The 21117-nt window shown below is 44.3% G+C and overlaps 1 protein-coding gene across 3 annotated transcripts in view; it reads left to right on the top strand.

Annotated features, from left to right (window-relative positions):
- Positions 1–1637: 1637 nt before the first annotated feature.
- smad4b (SMAD family member 4b) overlaps positions 1638–21117 on the top strand; it is a 75813-nt gene continuing 56333 nt past the window's right edge. The window contains exons 1-2 of one of the 3 annotated variants that reach the window (XM_078420955.1): positions 1677–1820; positions 19317–19739. In XM_078420955.1, the coding sequence (XP_078277081.1) occupies positions 19500–19739 (240 nt within the window). In that variant the 5' untranslated portion in view covers positions 1677–1820; positions 19317–19499. Of the gene's footprint in view, positions 1821–19316; positions 19740–21117 lie in introns of those variants that run through there. The other 2 variants (XM_078421037.1, XM_078421113.1) reach the window with 2 other exon arrangements.

Raw genomic sequence — 21117 nt, forward strand, 5'->3', positions numbered from 1 at the left:
GCAAATGAAGCGCCGGAGACCTGGGTTCGATCCCGACTACGGGTGCTGTCTGTACGGAGTTTGTATGTTCTCCCCATAACCTGCGTGGGTTTTCTCCATGATCTTCGGTTTTCTCCCACACTCCAAAGACATTCAGGTTTGCAGGTTAATTGGCTTGGTAAATGTAAAAATTGTCCCTAGTGGGTGTAGGATGGTGTTAATGTGTGGGGATCGCTGGTTGGAGCAGACCCGGTGGGCCGAAGGGCAAGTTTCTGCGCTGGATCTCTAAACTAAAGGTGTTGGTGTGCTTTCTTGGTTGTTGCTTCAATATGGGTGGTCCAGGAGAAGTTGGTGATATTGACTCCGCGGAATTTGAAGTTTTCAACCATCTCTACTTCGGCATTGTCAATGCAAACTGGGATATGTGTACCACTTCACTTCCTGAAGTCTATCACTATCTCCTTTGCTGACATTGAGAGAAAAGTTGTTGTCTCGATACCTGGACACGAGGTTCTCAATCTCCTTCCTGTACTCTATCTCATCATTATTTGATATCTGGTCCACAATGGTGGTGTCATCTGCGAATTTGAAAATTGAATTAGATTTGTACATGGCTGCACAGTCGTGGCTGTACAAGGAGTACCTTGCCCACAGCCTGTTCCCTTTGTCATCGTTACTTTTTTGCATATTTTTCATTCATTTTTTCTATATCTCTCTCTTTCATCATCTGTATCTCATGTTTTCCTTTCCCCTGACTTCTCAGTCTGAAGAAGGGTCTCGACCCCAAAACCTCACCTCCTCCTTTACTCCATGTTGTTTATGTTGCACTGAATAGTAAAATGCTACATATTTTCTTAAGTAGTTAAGTACAGATCATAATATTTAAGAGATTTAAGAGGCAGCATCTCCCGAGTTACTTCAGCATTTTGTGAATAAATACCTTCGATTTGTACCAGCATCTGCAGTTATTTTCTTATAATATTTAAGAGGATCTCAAGAATAGAAGTTTGGACAAAACTTAAGACATGATTACAAAATGTAATTAATTGTCAATTCGCGGGACGAGAAGAAGTTATTTTGACAGAGCTTCGTTGGATGAGAAACGAGTGGATTTGTAAATGTTAGCATAACAAAATAACTGCAGATGCTGGTACAAATCGAAGGTATTTATTCACAAAATGCTGGAGTAACTCAGCAGGTCAGGCAGCATCTCGGGAGAGAAGGAATGGGTCTGAAGAAGGGTCTTGACCCGAAACGTCACCCATTCCTTCTCTCCTGAGATGCTGCCTGGCCTGCTGAGTTACTCCAGCATTTTGTGAATAAATACCTTGTATTGGTAAATGGGATTAGCAAATTAGGGTATGATTTGCATTGCGTGGCGTTTCCAAAGCAGCAGACGAATCCTCAGCTGAAGACTGAGGAATGCATCTGCAACATCCGGGTGGCAGCCATTCCTTCCCTCCCTCCCTCCCTCCAGAACTGTCCCGCTGAGTTACTCCAGCATTTTTGGTATAAAGCAGCATCTGCAGATCCCCTTCCTCCACATTCCCCCTTTGCTCGCCTCTGCCACAAGAGACACACCACACCACACCACACCACACCGCGGCGCAGAGCGCATGCGCGCCCTCCCGCCCGCCCATGCGCACCCGCCCGCCACCGCCGCCATGTTGTGTCCTCAACAAAAACGGGAGCAGAAGGGGCGCTTTAAATGCGATTTTCCATCGAAAGCCTGAGCTCCGATGCGGGCTGGAGGCTCCGGGTGCTCGGCAAAAAAAATAAATAAAATAATAATAATAATAATAATCGGAGAGCGGCCACCTTCCATCCGCGAGAAAGTAGCGGTAAGCGGGGCCTGGAAAGTTTCCCTGCGGCTCGGGGGAGGGAGGGAGGGAGGGAGGTGGAGGCCGAAGCCGGGGACGACGACACACGGGGGGGGGGTCCCGGCCCGAGGCCCAGGGCCCAGGCCCAGGGCCGGATAGGCCTCGTGTCACTTCATCGCGAAACGCTCAAGTTTAGCGCGGGGGCTTTCTCCTTTTTCATGTCTGCGGGCATTGACCGAAACGATGTTTTAGTGTTGAGGTTTCTTTAAAAAAAAAATTACATTCGTTCTTCAACGCGCGTTTGGGTTCTATGTCTCGGCATCGTAAACACGGTCCCGGAGAGTGAGTGAGTGGGTTTCCTGTCTCCCCCTCTACCCCCCTCTCTCTCTCTCTCTCCCCCCGGAGTGGGTGCGTTTCCTGTCTCCCACTCTACCCCTCTCTCTCCCCCCCCCCTCTCTTCCCCCTCTCTCTCTCTCCCCTCTCTCTCTCCCTCTCCCCCCGGAGTGGGTGGGTTACCTGTCTCCCACTCTTCCCCCTCTCTCTCTCCCTCTCCCCCCGGAGTGGGTGGGTTACCTGTCTCCCACTCTCCCCCTCTCTCCCCCTCCCCCCCCCTCTCTCCCCCCCCCTCTCTCCCCCTCCCCCCCCTCTCTCCCCCCCCCCTCTCTCCCCCCCCCTCTCTCCCCCCCCTCTCTCCCCCCCCCCTCTCTCCCCCCCCTCTCTCCCCCCCCTCCCTCCCCCTCCCCCCCTCCCCCCCCTTCCCCCTCCCTCCCTCCCCTCCCTCCTTTCTCCCCCTCCCTCCCCCCCTCACTCCCCCCCTCACTCCTTCCCTTTCCCTCCCCCTCCCTCTCTCCCCCTCCCTCTCCCCCCCCCCCCTGAGTGGATGGGTTTCCTGTCTCCCACTCTACCCCCACACTCTCTCTCTCCCCCCCGGAGTGGGTGGGTTTCCTGTCTCCCACTCTCTCTCCCTCTCTCCCCCCGGAGTGGGTGGGTTTCCTGTCTCCCACTATACCCCCCCCCTCTATCTCTCCCCCCCCCCCCCCCACACACACACACACACACACACACATGGAATCTGATGTCAAACAAATCACACATTTGACCTTTCTTTTTCGCTTGTCAACTTCTCGCTCCAGGTACTGCTGAGAAATCTGGGGTTTTGGGTACATTACATTAAGATCTCCGAATTCTCTTCACACTGAAGAATTTACCCCCCCCTCCCCCCAGACTATATAGCAATAATAGTTTGTAGAAACAAGGATAGACACAAAAAAGGTGGAGTAACTCAGCGGGACAGGCACCATCTCTGGAGAGAAGGAATGGGTGACGTTTTGGGTTGAGACCCTTCTTCAGACAAGGAACTGCAAATGCTGGTTTACAAAAATTGTTGTAGTACCTGCTTCAAGTACCTCCACAGGCTGCTCTTTCTTTATACCTACACCCTCTGTGTGAAAAAGAATGTCCCTCAGGTGCCACCAGTCTGAAAAACAAATATCCACCATTACCCTCTGCTTCCTTCCATGAATCCAATTCTCTATCTAGTCAGCTAGATCTCACTGGATCGCATGCGATCTAACCTTTCAGAGCAGCCTCTTCAAACGCCTTGCTGAAGTCCATATGGACAATGTCTGCGGCTTTGCCCTCATCAACATTTTTGGTGACTTCTTCAAAAACTCAAATCAGATTCTTAAGACACGATTTCCCATGCACATAACCATGCTGACTTCCTAATCAGCCCCAGTGTATCCAAATGCATATATATCTTATTCCTCAGAATACTCTCCAGCAATGTGTCCACCACACATGTCACAATACTCTCCAGCAATGTGTCCACCACACATGTCACAATACTCTCCAGCAATGTGTCCACCACACATGTTAGGCTCACTGGTCTGTATATCCCAGGTTTGTCCTTGCAGACCTTCTTAAATATAGGCACATTAGCCATCCCTCTCACCCGTATATCTTAGCCAGAGTGCCTGTAATTTCTTCTCTAGATTCTCTCTAGACTCTCAGTGTCCTTGAAGATACATCTGATCAGGCCCAGAAGATTTATTTACCTTCATTTGCCTTAGGACATTCAGCACCTCTTCAACCATAATACGGACTGTCCTCAAGACATTTCCAATAACTTTCCCATATTCCCCAGTCTTCATGTCTTTCTCCACAGCATAAACAGAGGAGAAATACTCGTCGAGGACCTTCCTCACCTCTGTGGCTCCACACAGTGGTTGCTGCTTTGGTTTCTGAGGAGCGCCATTCTCTGTTGAATTACCCGTTTGCTCTTAATGTACTCATAAAATCACTTTGGATTTCCCTTAATATTAACTGCCAGAGTTATCTCCCGCCCCTTTTTGCCTTCCTGATTTCCTTTTTAAGTACGGTCGTCGGTTCCCAAAACTCCTCCAGGGATCGCAGCTGCCAATACCTGCCCCATTTTTTTCTGACCAGAGCCGCAATTTCTCTTGTCATCCAAGCTTCCTTACTCCCACCTGCCTTGCCCTTCACTCTATCAGGAACATACAAGCCCTGAACTCTTGTCATCACTCTTTTAAAAGTAATCAACTTTCAAGTAACCCTTGCCTCCCCTCTCTCTCCGTCCCTCCCCCACCCAAGTCATTGTATTAGCGTCAAAGTCGTCCTGTTGAGTCCAGTTTGTTCTTTATCTCTCTATATCACCATCTATATCTCTCTATATCACCATCTATATCTCTCGTTTCCCTTTCCCCTGACTCTCACTCTGAAGATGGGTCTCGACCCGAAACGCCACCTATTCTTTTTCTCCAGAGATGCTGTCTGACCCGTTGAGTTACTCCAGCTTATTGTGTCAACTTTCCAAATGTTCCTTTGCAAACAACCTACTCCAATCAACATGAGCAAGTTCCTCCATCATAACCACAAAGTTGGATTTGCCCCAATTTAGAATTTTAACATAGGTTAAACATAGCAGATGATACTAAGCTGGGGGGTAGTGTGAATTGTGAGGAAGATGCAATAAGGCTGCAGGGTGACTTGGACAGGTTGTGTGAGTGGGCGGATACATGGCAGATGCAGTTTAATGTAGATAAGTGTGAGGTTATTCACTTTGGAAGTAAGAATAGAAAGGCAGATTATTATCTGAATGGTGTCAAGTTAGGAGGAGGGGGAGTTCAACGAGATCTGGGTGTCCTAGTGCATTAGTCAATGAAAGGAAGCATGCAGGTACAGTACAGCAGGCAGTGAAGAAAGCCAATGGAATGTTGGCCTTCGTAACAAGAGGAGTTGAGTATAGGAGCAAAGAGGTCCTTCTACAGTTGTACCGGGCCCTGGTGAGACCGCACCTGGAGTACTGTGTGCAGTTTTGGTCTCCAAATTTGAGGAAGGATATTCTTGCTATGGAGGGCGTGCAGCGTAGGTTCACTAGGTTAATTCCCGGAATGGCGGGACTGTCGTATGTTGAAAGGCTGGAGCGATTGGGCTTATATACATTGGAATTTAGAAGGATGAGGGGGGATCTTATTGAAACATATAAGATAATTAGGGGATTGGACACATTAGAAGCAGGAAACATGTTCCCAATGTTGGGGGAGTCCAGAACAAGGGGCCACAGTTTAAGAATAAGGGGTAGGCCATTTAGAACGGAGATGAGGAAGAACTTTTTCAGTCAGAGAGTCGTGAAGGTGTGGAATTCTCTGCCTCAGAAGGCAGTGGAGGCCAGTTCGTTGGATGCTTTCAAGAGAGAGCTGGATAGAGCTCTTAAGGATAGCGGAGTGAGGGGGTATGGGGAGAAGGCAGGAACGGGGTACTGATTGAGAGTGATCAGCCATGATCGCATTGAATGGCGGTGCTGGCTCGAAGGGCTGAATGGCCTACTCCTGCACCTATTGTCTATTGTCTATTGTCTGCCCTGTCTTTATCCATAACTATTTAAAATTTAATAGAGAATGGTTGCTGGTCACAAAAGGCATACAAACACTACAGTCACTAGCTCTTCCCAATTTCTGAAGAGTAGATCAAACTTTCCCTTTCACGTGTAGGACCTTCTATACATTGCCCAAGGAAACATTACTGAACACATTTGACAAATTCCACCCAGTCTAAGCCCTTGGTACTATGAAAGTCCCAGTTTAAATTGGGAAAGTTAAAATCCCCTACTATGACCACCTTATTGGTTTTCAGCTGCCAGCAATCTCCTCACATATTTGCTCTTCTAAGTCCTGTTGACTATTAGAGAGCTGATACTACATTCCCAACAAGGTGATCACTCCCTTTTTATTTCTTAGCTCCATTCACATAGCCTCACTGGACGATCCATCAGTAATGTCATCTCAAACTACTGCCGTGACATTCTCCTTCATCAGTAAAGCAACACCCCCTCCTCTTTTACCCCCATCTCTATCTCACATGTAGCACCTGTACCCTGGAACGTTAAGCTGCCAGTCTTATCCCTCTCTGAGCCAGGTTTCCGTAACGGCTACAACGTCCCAGTCCCATGTAGACAATAAACAATAGACAATAGGTGCAGGAGTAGGCCATTCAGCCCTTCGAGCCAGCACCGCCATTCAATGCGATCATGGCTGATCACTCTCAATCAGTACCCCATTCCTGCCTTCTCCCCATATCCCCTCACTCCGCTATCCTTAAGAGCTCTATCCAGCTCTCTCTTGAAAGCATCCAACGAACTGGCCTCCACTGCCTTCTGAGGCAGAGAATTCCACACCTTATCATATCATATCATATATATACAGCCGGAAACAGGCCTTTTCGGCCCACCAAGTCCGTGCCGCCCAGCGATCCCCGTACATTAACACTATCCTACACCCACTAGGGACAATTTTTACATTTACCCAGCCAATTAACCTACATACCTGTACGTCTTTGGAGTGTGGGAGGAAACCGAAGATCTCGGAGAAAACCCACGCAGGTCACGGGGAGAACGTACAAACTCCTTACAGTGCAGCACCCGTAGTCAGGATCGAACCTGAGTCTCCGGCGCTGCATTCGCTGTAAAGCAGCAACTCTACCGCTGCGCTACCGTGCCGCCACTCTCTGACTGAAAAAGTTCTTCCTCATCTCCGTTCTAAATGGCCTACCCCTTATTCTTAAACTGTGGCCCCTTGTTCTGGACTCCCCCATCATTGGGAACATGTTTCCTGCCTCTAATGTGTCCAATCCCCTAATTATCTTATATGTTTCAATAAGATCCCTCCTCATCCTTCTAAATTCCAGTGTATACAAGCCTAATTGCTCCAGCCTTTCAACATACGACAGTCCCGCCATTCCGGGAATTAACCTAGTGAACCTATGCTGCACGCCCTCAATAGCAAGAATATCCTTCCTCAAATTTGGAGACCAAAACTGCACACAGTACTCCAGGTGCGGTCTCACCAGGGCCCGGTACAACTGTAGAAGGACCTCTTTGCTCCTATACTCAACTCCTCTTGTTATGAAGGCCAACATTCCATTGGCTTTCTTCACTGCCTGCTGTACCTGCATGCTTCCTTTCAGTGACTGATGCACTAGGACACCCAGATCTCGATGAACATCCCCTCTTCCTAACTTGACACCATTCAGATAATAATCTGCCTTTCTATTCTTACTTCCAAAGTGAATAACCTCACACTTATCTACATTAAACTGCATCTGCCATGTATCCGCCCATTCACACAACCTGTCCATGTCACCCTGCAGCCTTATTGCTTCTTCCTCACAATTCACACTACCCCCCAGCTTAGTATCATCTGCAAATTTGCTAATGGTACTTTTAATCCCTTCATCTAAGTCATTAATGTATATCGTAAATAGCTGGGGTCCCAGCACCGAACCTTGCGGTACCCCACTGGTCACTGCCTGCCATTCCGAAAGGGACCCATTTATCCCCACTCTTTGCTTTCTGTCTGTCAACCAATTTTCTATCCATGTCAGTACCCTACCCCCAATACCATGTGCTCTAATTTTGCCCACTAATCGCCTATGTGGGACCTTGTCGAAGGCTTTCTAAACGTCGAGGTACACCACATCCACTGACTCCCCTGTCAATTTTCCTAGTTACATCCTCAAAAAATTCCAGTAGATTTGTCAAGCATGATTTCCCCTTCGTAAATCCATGCTGACTCGGAATGATCCTGTTACTGCTATCCAAATGCTCAGCAATTTCGTCTTTTATAATTGACTCCAGCATCTTCCCCACCACTGATGTCAGACTAACTGGTTTATAATTACCCGTTTTCTCTCTCCCTCCTTTCTTAAAAAGTGGGATAACATTTGCTATCCTCCAATCCACAGGAACTGATCCTGAATCTATAGAACATTGAAAAATTATCTCCAATGCTTCCACTATTTCTAGAGCCACCTCCTTAAGTACCCTGGGATGCAGACCATCAGGCCCTGGGGATTTATCAGCCTTCAGTCCCATCAGTCTACCCAAAACCATTTCCCACCTAATGTGGATTTCCTTCAGTTCCTCCATCACCCTAGGTTCTCCGGCCCCTAGAACATTTGGGAGATTGTGTGTATCTTCCTCAGTGAAGACAGATCCAAAGTAACGGTTTAACTCGTCTGCCATTTCTTTGCTCCCCATAATAAATTCCCCTGCTTCTGTCTTCAAGGGACCCACATTTGCCTTGACTATTTTTTTCCTCTTCACGTACCTAAAAAAACTTTTGCTATCCTCCTTTATATTATTGGCTAGTTTACCCTCGTACCTCATCTTTTCTCCCCGTATTGCCTTTTTAGTTAACTTTTGTTGCTCTTTAAAAGAGTCCCAATCCTCTGTCTTCCCACTCTTCTTTGCTATGTTATACCTCCTCTCCTTAATTTTTATGCTGTCCTTGACTTCCCTTGTCAGCCACAGGTGTCTCTTACTCCCCTTAGAGTCTTTCCGCCTCTTTGGGATAAATTGATCCAGGCTGTGAGTTCATCTGCCTTACCAGTCATTTCTCTCGCATTAAAATAAATGCAATTTAATCCAACAGTCCTTCTTCGCTTCCTGCCTTTCTTTTCCAAATGTTCTCCCACTGACAGCAGATATTCTTCTTTTATTTACAGCATTAACTGCCACTTAAAAGTATCTCCTTAACCCGTGGAATGCTTTGGAGTTTTCTGGTTGTGAATGATAGCACATAAATTCACCTTTTTTAATTTAGTGGAGATTAACTTGGTTGAATTACTGCTTGATCAATTAGTTGGCAAATTTAAATGTAACTACCCTGAGTTTTTTTTATGTACACCCATGTTGCATTTTTAACTTTAGTGTATACATTTGGTTTGATGCTAACTCTATGTAAATTTGCAACAAAAGCAACCCAATCTTAGATCATTGTCGAGTACTCAAAATCAGTCCTCACAAGAATCTTTGCTTTTGAAATTACTCATGAAATCTGTCAATTTTAATACCAACCTTGAGCTCAATTCGTATGCCTTAAATTTGATTGGAAATCGTGTGGTATATGAGAGTTGATATGTCAGAACTTTATCCCTTATGGATCTGTGTTGACATCCCATCCCAAATATCTGCCTGTCACTCTGTTAAAATTAGTTATGACTTCAATTTGCACCAGAACAATTTGGATCTCAACAATTGGATGGATTTTTAATTATTAACTTCATAGTGGCAGGTGAGATTTCTCCATCCACTGCAACAAAATATTCCTTTTAGATTATCTCTTGACTCCCTCAGTAAGACAATTTCATTCCTATATTGTGGTATGGTGCTTGGAATTGTGGATTATAATCCATCTGAGATGCAATGATTCAGGAATTATTTTAGCATAATCTCTTTGTTTCGATGTTCTGTTTATGAAACGATGTTTGTCATTTTATCACACCTTGCCATCTTTTAAGGGTTCCTCCTAAGGCTATCTCAGCCCATGTAAACTTTTGAAAATCAGTTTTGCAATCATTCCTATATGCCCATTGAAGTGTATCACTTCATACTTCTCTACTTTGAATGTTATATCTCATTTTACACCATGTCATCCTGTAGCACGCAATGACCTCCATCATTACAATTCACTTTGCAAAGTTCTTGTTATTAACAGGATATGGGGGAGGCAATAGAAGGTTGCATATTAAAGCTGACTTTCATATAATTGTATGTTGTATTTATTTTTATAGGGAGGCCTGTTATTTTGCATTTTTTAAACAAGGAATGTTATGTTCGACAAACCATTTTGTGATAATTGCTCATGCTTGAAGATTGCTGTTTTCAGTATAATTTTTTTTAATCAGTAGATCCAAAGAGATTGTTTTGGGGTTTGCAGGTGCAAGTTGGAATGGGCGATATAAGGTCATAAGGGATAGGAGTAGAATTAGGCCATTCAGTCCATCACGTCTACTCCATCATTCAATCATGGCTGATCTATCCCTCCTAACCCCATTCTTCTGCCTTCTCTCTGTAACCTCTGATACCTGCACTAATCAAGAATCTATCTATCTCTGCTTTAAAAATATCCACTGGCTTGGCCTCTACAGCCTTCTGTGGCAAAGAATTCCACAGATTCACCACCCTCTGACTAAATAAAATTTCATTCATCTCCTTCCTAAAAGAATGTCCTTTAATTCTGAGACAATGATCTCTAGTCCTAGACTCTCCCAGTAGTGGAAACATCCTCTCCATATCCACTCTATTCACTATTCTGTACATTTCAATGAGGTCCCCCCTCATTCTTTTAAACTCCAGCAAGTACAGGCCCAGTGCCGATAAACGCTCATCATAGGTTAACCTACTCATTCTTGGGATTATTCTTGTAAACCTTCTCTGAACCCTCTCCAGAGCCAGCACATCCTTCTTCAGATATGGTGCCCAAAATTGCTCACAATATTCCAAATGTGGCCTTACCAGCACCTTATAGAGCCTCAACATTACATCCCTGTTTTTGTATACAAGCCCTCTTGAAATAAATGCTAACATTGATTTTGCTTTCTTTACTACTGATTTAATAGACAATAGGTGCAGGAGGAGGCCATTCGGCCCTTTGAGCCAGCACCGCCATTCAATGTGATCATGGCTGATCATTCTCAATCAGTACCCCATTCCTGTCTTCTCCCCATACCCCCTGACTCCGCTATCCTTAAGAGCTCTATCTAGCTCTCTCTTGAAGGCAATTCGATTTGATTTGCAGATTAACGTTTTGGGAATCCTGCACCAGCACTCCCAAGTCCCTTTGCACTTCCGATTTCTGGATTCTCACCCCATTTAGAAAATAGTCTGCGCTTTTATTCCTACTACCAAAATGCATGACTCCACACTTTGCTACACTATATTCCATCTGCCACTTCTCTGCCCACTCTCCCAACCAGTCCAAGTCCTTCTGCAGAGTCCCTGCTTTCTCTACACTACCTGCCCCTCCACTTATTTTCGTATCATCCACAAACATTGCCACAAAGCCTTCAAACTTCTCGTCCAAATCATTAATATACAAGGTGAAGAGTAGCGGCCCCCGCACCGACCCTTGCGGAACTCCACTAGTCACTGGCAGCCAACCAGAAAAAGCCCCCTTTATTGCCACTCTGTCTTCTGCCACCCAGCCAACCTGCTATCGATGCTTGTATCTGCACTTTGATTTTTTTCCTTCTCAAAAGTTTGTTGCTGATTTTCCCATTCCTTTCGCTATGTTAGATTCTATCGTGGATAGCCCAAGACTTAATTTCAAAAGTTGTATTTCATGGCTGCTTTAAGGGAATGATTTTGAGTGCATTGCAATGAAGTTGTCTCCAATTACTTTTACTTGTTTGTAAAGTATATCATAGAAACAGAAAATAGGTGCAGGAGTAGACTATTCGGCCCTTCGAGCCAACACCGCCATTCAATGTGATCATGGCTGATCATCCAAAATCAGTACCCCATTCCTACTTTCTCCCCATACCTCTTGATTCTGTTAGCCCTAAGAGCTATATTTAACTCTCTCTTGAATACATCTTAGAAAACATCCTGGCATGATGCATCACAGCTGGGTATGGCAACTGGTTTACCATAATAAATTGCTGAGTTGAGAAAGCAGCCCAGTCCGTCATGAAAATCATCTCTTTTAAATTTAGTCCCTCTCACCTTGAAGCAATGCTATCTAATCTTCGACATTTCCATTCAGGGGGAAAAAAAGGTTCTGACTGTCTACCTTAACTATGCTTCTCATAATTTTACACACTTTTATCAGATCTCTTCTCAGCCTCCGGCACTCCAGAGAAAACAAAGCAAATTTGTCCAATCTTTTCCTGTAGCTAATACCCTCTAACCCATTCCTTCTCTCCAAAGATGCTGCCTGTCCCGCTGAGTTACTCCAGCATTTTGTGTCTACCCTCTAATCCAGGCCGGATTCTGGTAAACCTCTTCTGCACCCTCTGCAAATCCTCCACATGGACTCATAGAGTCATACGGCATGGAAACAAGCTGTTCAGCTTAACTCCTGCTTGCCGACCAAGATGCCCCATCTAAGCTATTCCCATCTTTCCTGTAATAGTTTGACCAGAACTGCAGACAATATGCCAAATGCAGCTAACCAAAGTCCTGTATAGTTGCAACATGACTTCTTGACTCTTATACTCAATGCCTAACAGGTCAGTGTAAGCATACCATGCACCTTCTTTACCACTCTATCCACTTGTGTTGCTACTTCCAGAGAGCTATAGACTTGGACTGCAAGGTCCGTTTGTACATTAGTGCTATTATGGGTCTTGCCACAAACTATATACTTTCCCCTTGCATTCGACCTTGCAAAATGCAACACCTCACACTTGCTCGGAATAATCTCCATCTGCCATTTCTCCACCCATATTTGTAACTATATCCTGCTCTGTGGTTCAACAGCTGTCCACTTGACCAATTTTGGTGTTGCCTGCAAACTTAACCAACCGACCTACATTTTCATCCAAGATTTTGAATTTGGATAACCATATAACTCTGGGATGTCGATAGTGAATTTGAAATTGAATGTATAGAAAATTGTGTAGAATTGTATAGTATGTATAGGAAAATAAAACATTGCTACAATATTAGCAAGATGCGCAAATCAATTTTCAGGTGATTAGAGGGGTAAGGAGAAAGTGAAAGAAATGTCAAAAATACATTCCTAGAAACTCAGCAACTATCACTGAGTGCTTTTTATTTAGGGTCATTGGCAAGTGTAGGAACCATTTACGCTTAAATTAGTTACTGTCATTATATTATGGCCATGCTTAATATTTCTAGTTTTTGTCTTTTTTGCATGCTTGTGGGAGTGATTTGATACGTAATGGGGAGTGTCTACATCTGAGGAGGCTAGTGTAGCCACAGAGATTGGGGGTCAGTTTAGTCTCAGAGGATGGAGAGAATACAGTTTTTTACCACACGGTAACGACCACACGGCTACGACTACACAGTCTCGACTATTGTTTGAAGAAGAAATAGTTGATAAGAACAAAAAATTATGAATTACTCTTTTGATTTGTGCTACTTTAATAAAGACCAATTAATCAAGAAACAGCATTTAGAAGATTCGTTTTTGCTATCTCGGAGTGCGGTGTGTGCGTAAGCTATATCTCCACCACATCCCCGAGCAGCAATGCCTATTGAAGTTGGACTTTGAGAAGGTATAGAAACTGTCATTACAGCAAGACTATCATTTATAGCACATCTCCAATTGTCTTTGAGAAGTTAGAAAATCTCTGAAATAGTGAATTTCCCAAATTCTTTTGGATGGAAGCTCCAACCTTCAGAGTCAGTAACGATGAACAAAAAGTGATATATTGGAGTCAGCATGGTATATGACTTGGAAGAGAGCTTACTCATGATGATGCAGTAACTCAGCAGCAGTGGTATAAGAAAATAACTGCAGATGCTGGTACAAATCGAAGTTATTTGTAGCAGCAGTGATGGATAAGTGAATGTTATTGATGTGATATCTTTGATGATAGGGTGCTTTTTTCTTTGAGATTGTCCAGCTGCATCATTACAGATGCTCATCAAGGCGAGTGGGGAGCTTTTCATCACGCTCTTAATTTTAGCTTTGTCGATGATGAAAAAGCATTTGGAAATTCAGGATTTGATCACTTGTCATGGACTCGGATCTGGCCATTTGGCAAATCCAAATAATTTTCCTATATCAGGCATTAAAATGTTGGTGGTAGAGCATTTGACAATGCTGATGCCAATGAACAGCATGGAAAATGTCTTGAACTCTTGTTAAAAATGGTTGATGTCACATGAATGATATAAATAGTTCTTGTTGCCAGAATGTTAGCCAGACATTGCTGGATGATGGTACAATCTAATTTGGTGTCTGTGAAGAGACAAATGAAATTAAACATTGTACAGTTATTAGGTGTATTGTCACTCTTACCTTTTAATGGAGGAAAATAATAGAAGATGGATGAGCCAAGAATACCACCATGTGGAACTGCTGCAGCAAAGACGTATGACAATGTTTCTTTTTATCTGGGCACAACTCCAGCCTATGGACGTTTTACAGGATTCCCACTGCTAGTTTTACTAAGGCTCCTTGTTTGCCAAATGCTACCTTGATATTCTGCACAATCACTCCACCATTACGTGAAATAAGCAGTTCTGTTCATGTTTATCCTAAGGCTGTAATGAAATCGGGAAATAAGCATTCTTCGTTACCATCCGCAAGCGCTTTCTTGTGCCGTTTCATCGCAAAGCTCGTTATATCTATGACCTTTGCTCACCAGGAACAGATTTAATTTTGGTGTTATCTACAAATTTACCATTTCTCTGGTGAATCTGGTAAATAGTGAATCGCGGGGTAAATAGTGAATCGAGGACCAGAGGGCATAGGTTCATAGAATGATACAGCCTGGAAACAGGCCTTTTGGCCCAACTTGCCCACACTGGCAAACATACCACAGCTACACTAGTCCCACCTGCCTGTGTTTAGTCCATATCCTTCCAAACCAGTCCCATCCATGTGCCCGTCCAACTATTTTGTAAATGTTGGGATAGTCCCAGCCTCAACTACCTCCTCTGGCAGCTTGTTCCATATATCCACCACCCTTTGTGTGAAAAAGCTACCCCTCAGATTCCTATTAAATATTTTCCCCTTCACCTTAAACCTCTATAAGGTCACCCCTCATTCTCCTGCACTCCAACGAATTGAGTCCCAGTGTAGTCAACCTCTCCCTATAGCTCAAGCCTTTGAGTCCTGGCAACATTCTCGTAAATATTTTCTCTACCCTTTCCAGCTTGAATATATCTTTCCTCTAACATGGTGCCCAGAACTGAACACAATACTCTAAATGCGGCCTCACCGACGTCTTATACAACTGCAACATGACCTCCCAACGTCAATACTCAATACTTTGACTGATGACGGCCAATGTACCAAATGCCTCTTTGACCATTATATCTACCTGCGACTCCACCTTCAAGGAACCATGCACCTGCATTCCTAGATCCTTCTGCACTACAATACTTCCCAGAGCCCTACCATTCACTGTGTAGGTCCTGCCCATGTTAGACTTCCCAAAATGCAACAACTCACATTTCTCTGTATTAAATTCCATCAACCGTTCCTCAGGCCCACCTGGCCTGTTTCCACGCTGTTTCACTCTTTGACTCTATGAAGCGAAATTGTGGTGAATTGTGGATGCAGCCCAGACCATCACACAAACCAACCTTACTTCGATTAACTTCATCCGCGCCTCACTCTGCCTCGGCAAAGCATAATCAAGGACGAGTCTCATACTGGTCACACCCTCTTTTCCCCTCCTTTCAGGCAAGAAGTGTGGAAACGCATACCTCCAGATTCAGTGTCAGTTTCCTCCCAGCTGTTATCAGGCAACTAAACCTTCCTAGCAACAACTAGAGAGTGGTTCTGAGCTACTATCTTTGCAATACAAAGCTACAGTCCTGCCTTCTTTAATCATCCTTTACTTGACATTATCTTGCACTAAATGTTATTCTCTTTGTCATGTTTCTGTGCACTCTGGATGACTCGAATGTAACCATGGATTATCTTTCCGCTGACTGGTTAGCACGTAACAAAAAGCTTTTCACTTTACCTTGGTACACATGACAATAAACTAAACTAAAACAAACTAACTAAAAGCATAACTTCACCAGGTTGCCAAGCACACTCTTCAATCATTGAACCTCGGTTGGGCTTTCTCTGTAGAGTAATGGCCAAGTTGCAGATAGACCACAAGTTAATAGACAACAAATATGATCTACCCACAGTGTTATTAATGCCCAGTTTTAAATCTATTCTGAATATGTTCTATTTAAAAGATGCCATAATGGTACGTCCATGGTGTGAAGATGAAATTTTGCCTCCTAAAAAGACTGCTCGGTGGTCTTTCCTACATAATTGTTAAGGACAGATCCTTCTGCAGCAGCTCATTTGGTAAGGATGAGGTAAAATAGGTTCTCCATCACAGGAGACAGACTAGTGACCGACATCTACTATAAACCCACTGACTCGCACAGCTATCTGAACTACACTTCTTCCCATTCTTTCTCCTGCAAAAAGTCTATCCGCTACTCCCAATTCCTCCGTCTACGCTGCATCTGCGCCCAGGATGAGGTGTTTCACACTAGGGCATCAGAGATGACCTCATTCTTCAGGAAACTGTGCTTCCTCTCTTCCATTATAGATGAGGCTCTCACTAGGGTCTCTTCTACATCCCGCAGCTCCGCTCTTGCTCCCCCTCCCCCCATTCGTAACAAGGACAGAATCCCCCTCGTTCTCACCTTCCACCCCACCAGCCAGCGTATCCAACAAATCATCCGCCAACATTTCCGTCACCTACAATGGGACCCCACCACTGGCCACATTTTCCCATCCCCTCCCCTTTCTGCGTTCCGCAGAGACCGCTCCCTCCAAAACTCCCTGGTCCCTTCCTACCCAAACTACCCCATCCCTGGGCACTTTCCCCTGCAACCGCAGGAGATACAACACCTGTCCCTTTACCTCCCCCCTCAACTCCATCCAAGGACCCAAACAGTCTTTCCAGGTGAGACAGAGGTTCACCTGCACCTCCTCCAACTTCATCTATTGCATCCGCTGCTCTAGATGTTAACTTCTTTACATCGGCGAAACCAAACGCAGGCTCGGCGATCGTTTTGCTCAACAGCTTCGCTCAGTCCGCCTTAACCAACCTGATCTCCCGGTGGCTGAGCACTTCAACTCCCCCTCCCACTCCCAGTCTGACCTTTCTGTCATGGGCCTCCTCCAGTGCCATAGTGAGGCCCACCGGAAATTGGAGGAACAGCACCTCATATTTCGCTTGGGCAGCTTGCAGCCCAGCGGTATGAACATTGACTTCTCCAACTTTAGATAGTTCCTCTGGCCCTCTCTTCCCCTCCCCCTTCCCAGTTCTCCCTCTATCTTCCTGTCTCCACCTATATCCTTCCTTTGTCCCTCCCCCCTGACATCAGTCTGAAGAAGGGTCTCGACCTGAAACGTCACCCATTCCTTCTCTCCTGAAATGCTGCCTGACCTGCTAAGTTACTCCAGCATTTTGTGAATAAATAGGTCAAATAGGTTGATTTGTTTTGGTTCTTTCAGCATCTTCTGCAGAGCATTCTGACAGCTGACTCCTTTAGAACTGACCAGCATGGTCATTTGTAATTCTACCAAGTCATTCTTTGAGGCTCTTAGAATCCCCATGCAGGTAATGTTATGTAGTCTTGCTATTCTCAGTGCAGCTTCCAAGGCGGGAGTAAATGTTTACTCCTGCCTTTTTGCTTGTATTCCACTGCCATCTCTAATAGTTTGGTTCTTGATGTAAAACAGAATTGTGGGATTATGATGGGAAAGTATTTAGCATTAGTAAAATGCTTTTGCAAGTAGATTTAGACAAGGGAATTAAATGTAACATCTCCACGTTTGTGGATCACACAAAGCTGGGTGGCAGTGTTAGCTGCAAGGAGGATGCTATGAGGCTGCAGGGTGACTTGGATAGGTTGGGTGAGTGGGCAGATGCAGTATAATGTGGATAAATGCGATGATATTCACTTTGGTGGCAAAAACAAGAAGGCAGATTATTATCTGAATGGTGTCAGATTAGGAGAAGAGGCGGTGCGACGAGACCTGGGTGTCCTTGTACATCAGTCACTGAAAGTAAGCATGCAGGTACAGCAGGCAGTGAAGGAAGCAAATGGCATGTTGGCCTTCATAGCGAGAGGATTTGAGTATAGGAGCAAGGTGGACCTACTGTAGTTGTACAGGGCCCTGGTGAGACCGCACCAGTATTGTGTGCAGTTTTCGGTCTCCTAATTTGAGGAAGAACATTCTTGCTATTGAGGGAGTACAGCATAGGTTCACTAGGTTAATTCCCGGGATGGCGGGACTGACATATAAAAGAATTGGTTTACTGGGCTTGAATTCACTGGAATTTAGAAGGGTGAGAAGGGGATCTTATAGAAACATATATAATTCTTAAGGGATTGGACAGGCTAGTTGCAGGAAAAATGTTCCCGATTTTGGGGAGTCCTTTAAGAATAAGGGGTAGGCCATTTAGGACTGAGATGAGGAAAAACTTTTTCATCCAGAGGGTTGTGAATCTGTGGAATTCTTTGCCACAGAAGGCAGTGGAGGCCAATTCACTGGATGTTTTCAAAAAAAGAGTTAGATTAGCTCTTGGGGCTCATGGAAACAAGGGATATGGGGGGAAAAGCAGGAATGGGGTACTGATTTTGGATGATCAACCATGATCACGTTAAATGGCGGTGCTTGCTCGAAGGACTCCTGCACCTATTTTCTATATTGATGTCAGGTTGTTGTTTGATTGGACTGTTGGCACCATTAATTTTTGTCATAAGAACACATATTTGTGAAGAGGACACTGCATGGCTGAATGAATTGGGATTGCCAGCTGTATCTGAGTCCATTGCTATGTGGTCTGTTCAAATCCGATGTTTAAATCCAAATATTAGAACATAGTACAGTACAACATAGCAACAGGCCCCAAGGCCCATGATGTCTGCCAAGCATGACGCCAAATTAAAGTACTCGCTTCTGCCAGCATGTGATTCATACCCATCCATTTCCTGCATGTTCTTGTGCTTAAAGCCGCTTCAATGCCACGGTCGTATTGTTTCCACCACCACCGCTAGCCGCGCATATCTCTGTTAAACTTAACCCCTCTGACCTTAATGCTATGCCATCTAGTATTTGATATTTTCACACCTTGTAGAAAGATTCTGCCTATCTACCCAATCATAATTGCCCACAGAGTTTATTAATGCCCATTTTGTTTGTTAAATCTGTTCGAAATAAATTCTTTTTAATAGATGTCATAATAGTGTGTTTCCAAGGCGTCAAGAAGAAATTTTACCTCCTGTAATTCTTATAATTTTATAAACTTATCAGGTATCCCCTCAGCCTTCAAAGTACCAGAGAAAACAATCCAATTAGTCCAATCATTTCTTATTGTTAATACCTCTTAATCCAGACAGCATTCTGGTAAACCTCTCCTGCACTCTTTCCAAAGTCTCCACATCCTTCCTGTAATGGGGTGACCATATTGTAAGCAATGTTCCAATTTTTTCAGAAAATGTGAATGATGACTTGTTTGTGAGTCATGTTCTGTCTGTGGTTTGTTTTCAAGGTCGATCCAAGGAAATTTTCCTCAAACCCATTTCTTTTGCTACCTTTGAAGTTCTCGCTGCAGCTGATATACTGTGCCTTGTGCCTTTTTGTACACACGAACATATATATTGCAAGAAAGAACAATCAGTCCATTGGAAGGAACAATTGTGCATCTGACGAAACTGATTAATACATCAGCATCATGTCTATCACCAACACCCCGACTAGTAATGATGCATGCCTGAGCATTGTACACAGTTTGATGTGTCATCGACAAGGTGGAGAAAGTGAAACTTTTGCCAAAAGAGCCATTGAGAGCTTGGTCAAAAAGTTGAAAGAGAAAAAAGATGAGCTTGATTCATTAATCACAGCTATAACAACCAATGGAGCTCACCCCAGCAAATGTGTGACAATACAGAGGACGTTAGATGGAAGACTCCAGGTAAGTGTTCAGAGGAGAACTTTCTTAAAAATAACTACTTGCTTTAGTAGAATGCCTGTACCACATATAAACATTCTAAGGGAAATAACATTTAAATTTAAAGATTGAGGATCACGTCACAGAACTAACCAAAGCATTGCTATAACATTTGCAGAAATTAGACAACTATCAGGATGACATTCTACATTGTTTTTTTTAACCATCTTTGAGTATGAACAGTTGTTTTGATTTTGGTTAACACTTCAAATCTCATTGGCTCTCAATTTAAAGTATTTCAGTTGTAGATAAGTATGAGGTCTTGTGTTTTGGGAAGTCAATCAGGACAGGACCTTTGCGGTTTGTGGTAGGGTAATGGGGATGGTGTAGAACATTGGGATATAGGAGCACAAGAGCGTGGTTCACCGGAAATGACATCACAGGTAGATGGGGTGGCTTTTGGTACATTGTCTTTCATCAGTCAGGATGTAGAAACATAGAAAATAGGTGCAGGAGGAGGCCATTTGGCCCTTCGAGCCTGCACCGCCATTCATTGATCATGGCTGATCATCCACGATCACTAACCGGTGCCTGCCTTCTCCCCTTGATTCCACTAGCCCCTAGAGTGCTATCTAACTCTCTTTTAAATTCATCAAGTGAATTGGCCTCCCACTGCCTTCCCTGGCAGAAAATTCCACAAATTCACAACTCTGGGTGATAAAGTTTTTTCTCACCTCAGTTTTAAATGACCTCCCCTTTATTCTTAGACCGTGCCCCTGGTTCTAGACTCCCCCAACATGGGGACATTTTTCCTGCATCTAACTTGTCTAGTCTTTTTCTAATTTTATACGTCTCTCCAAGCCCAGTCTTTCAAATCTTTCCTCATATGACAGTCCCTCCATCCCAGGGATTAACCTCGTGAACCTACGCTGCACTGCCTCAATAGCAAAGACGTCCTTCCTCAAATTAGGAGACCAAAACTGCACATAATACTCCAGATGTGGTCTCACCAGGGCCCTATACAACTGCAGAAGGACCTCTTTGCTCCGAAACTCAAATCCTCTCGTTATGAAGGCCAACATGCCTTTAGCTTTCTTCACTGCCTGCTGTACCTGCACGCTTACTTTCAGTGACTGGTGTACAAGGACACTAAGGTCTTGTTGAACTTCCCCTTTACCTAATCTGACACCATTGAGATAATAATCTGCTCCTTGTTTTTGCCGCCAAAATGGATAACCTCATATTTATCTATATTATACTGCATCTGCCATGCATCTGCCCACTCACTCAACCAGTCCAAGTCACCCTGCAACCTCATAACATCCTCCGCAGTTCACACTGCCACCTAGCTTCGTGTCATCCGCAAACTTGCTAGTGTTACATCTAATTCAATCATTCAAAC

Source organism: Rhinoraja longicauda, chromosome 1 (assembly GCF_053455715.1).
Source record: "Rhinoraja longicauda isolate Sanriku21f chromosome 1, sRhiLon1.1, whole genome shotgun sequence".
In the NCBI taxonomy this organism is placed as follows: domain Eukaryota; kingdom Metazoa; phylum Chordata; class Chondrichthyes; order Rajiformes; family Arhynchobatidae; genus Rhinoraja; species Rhinoraja longicauda.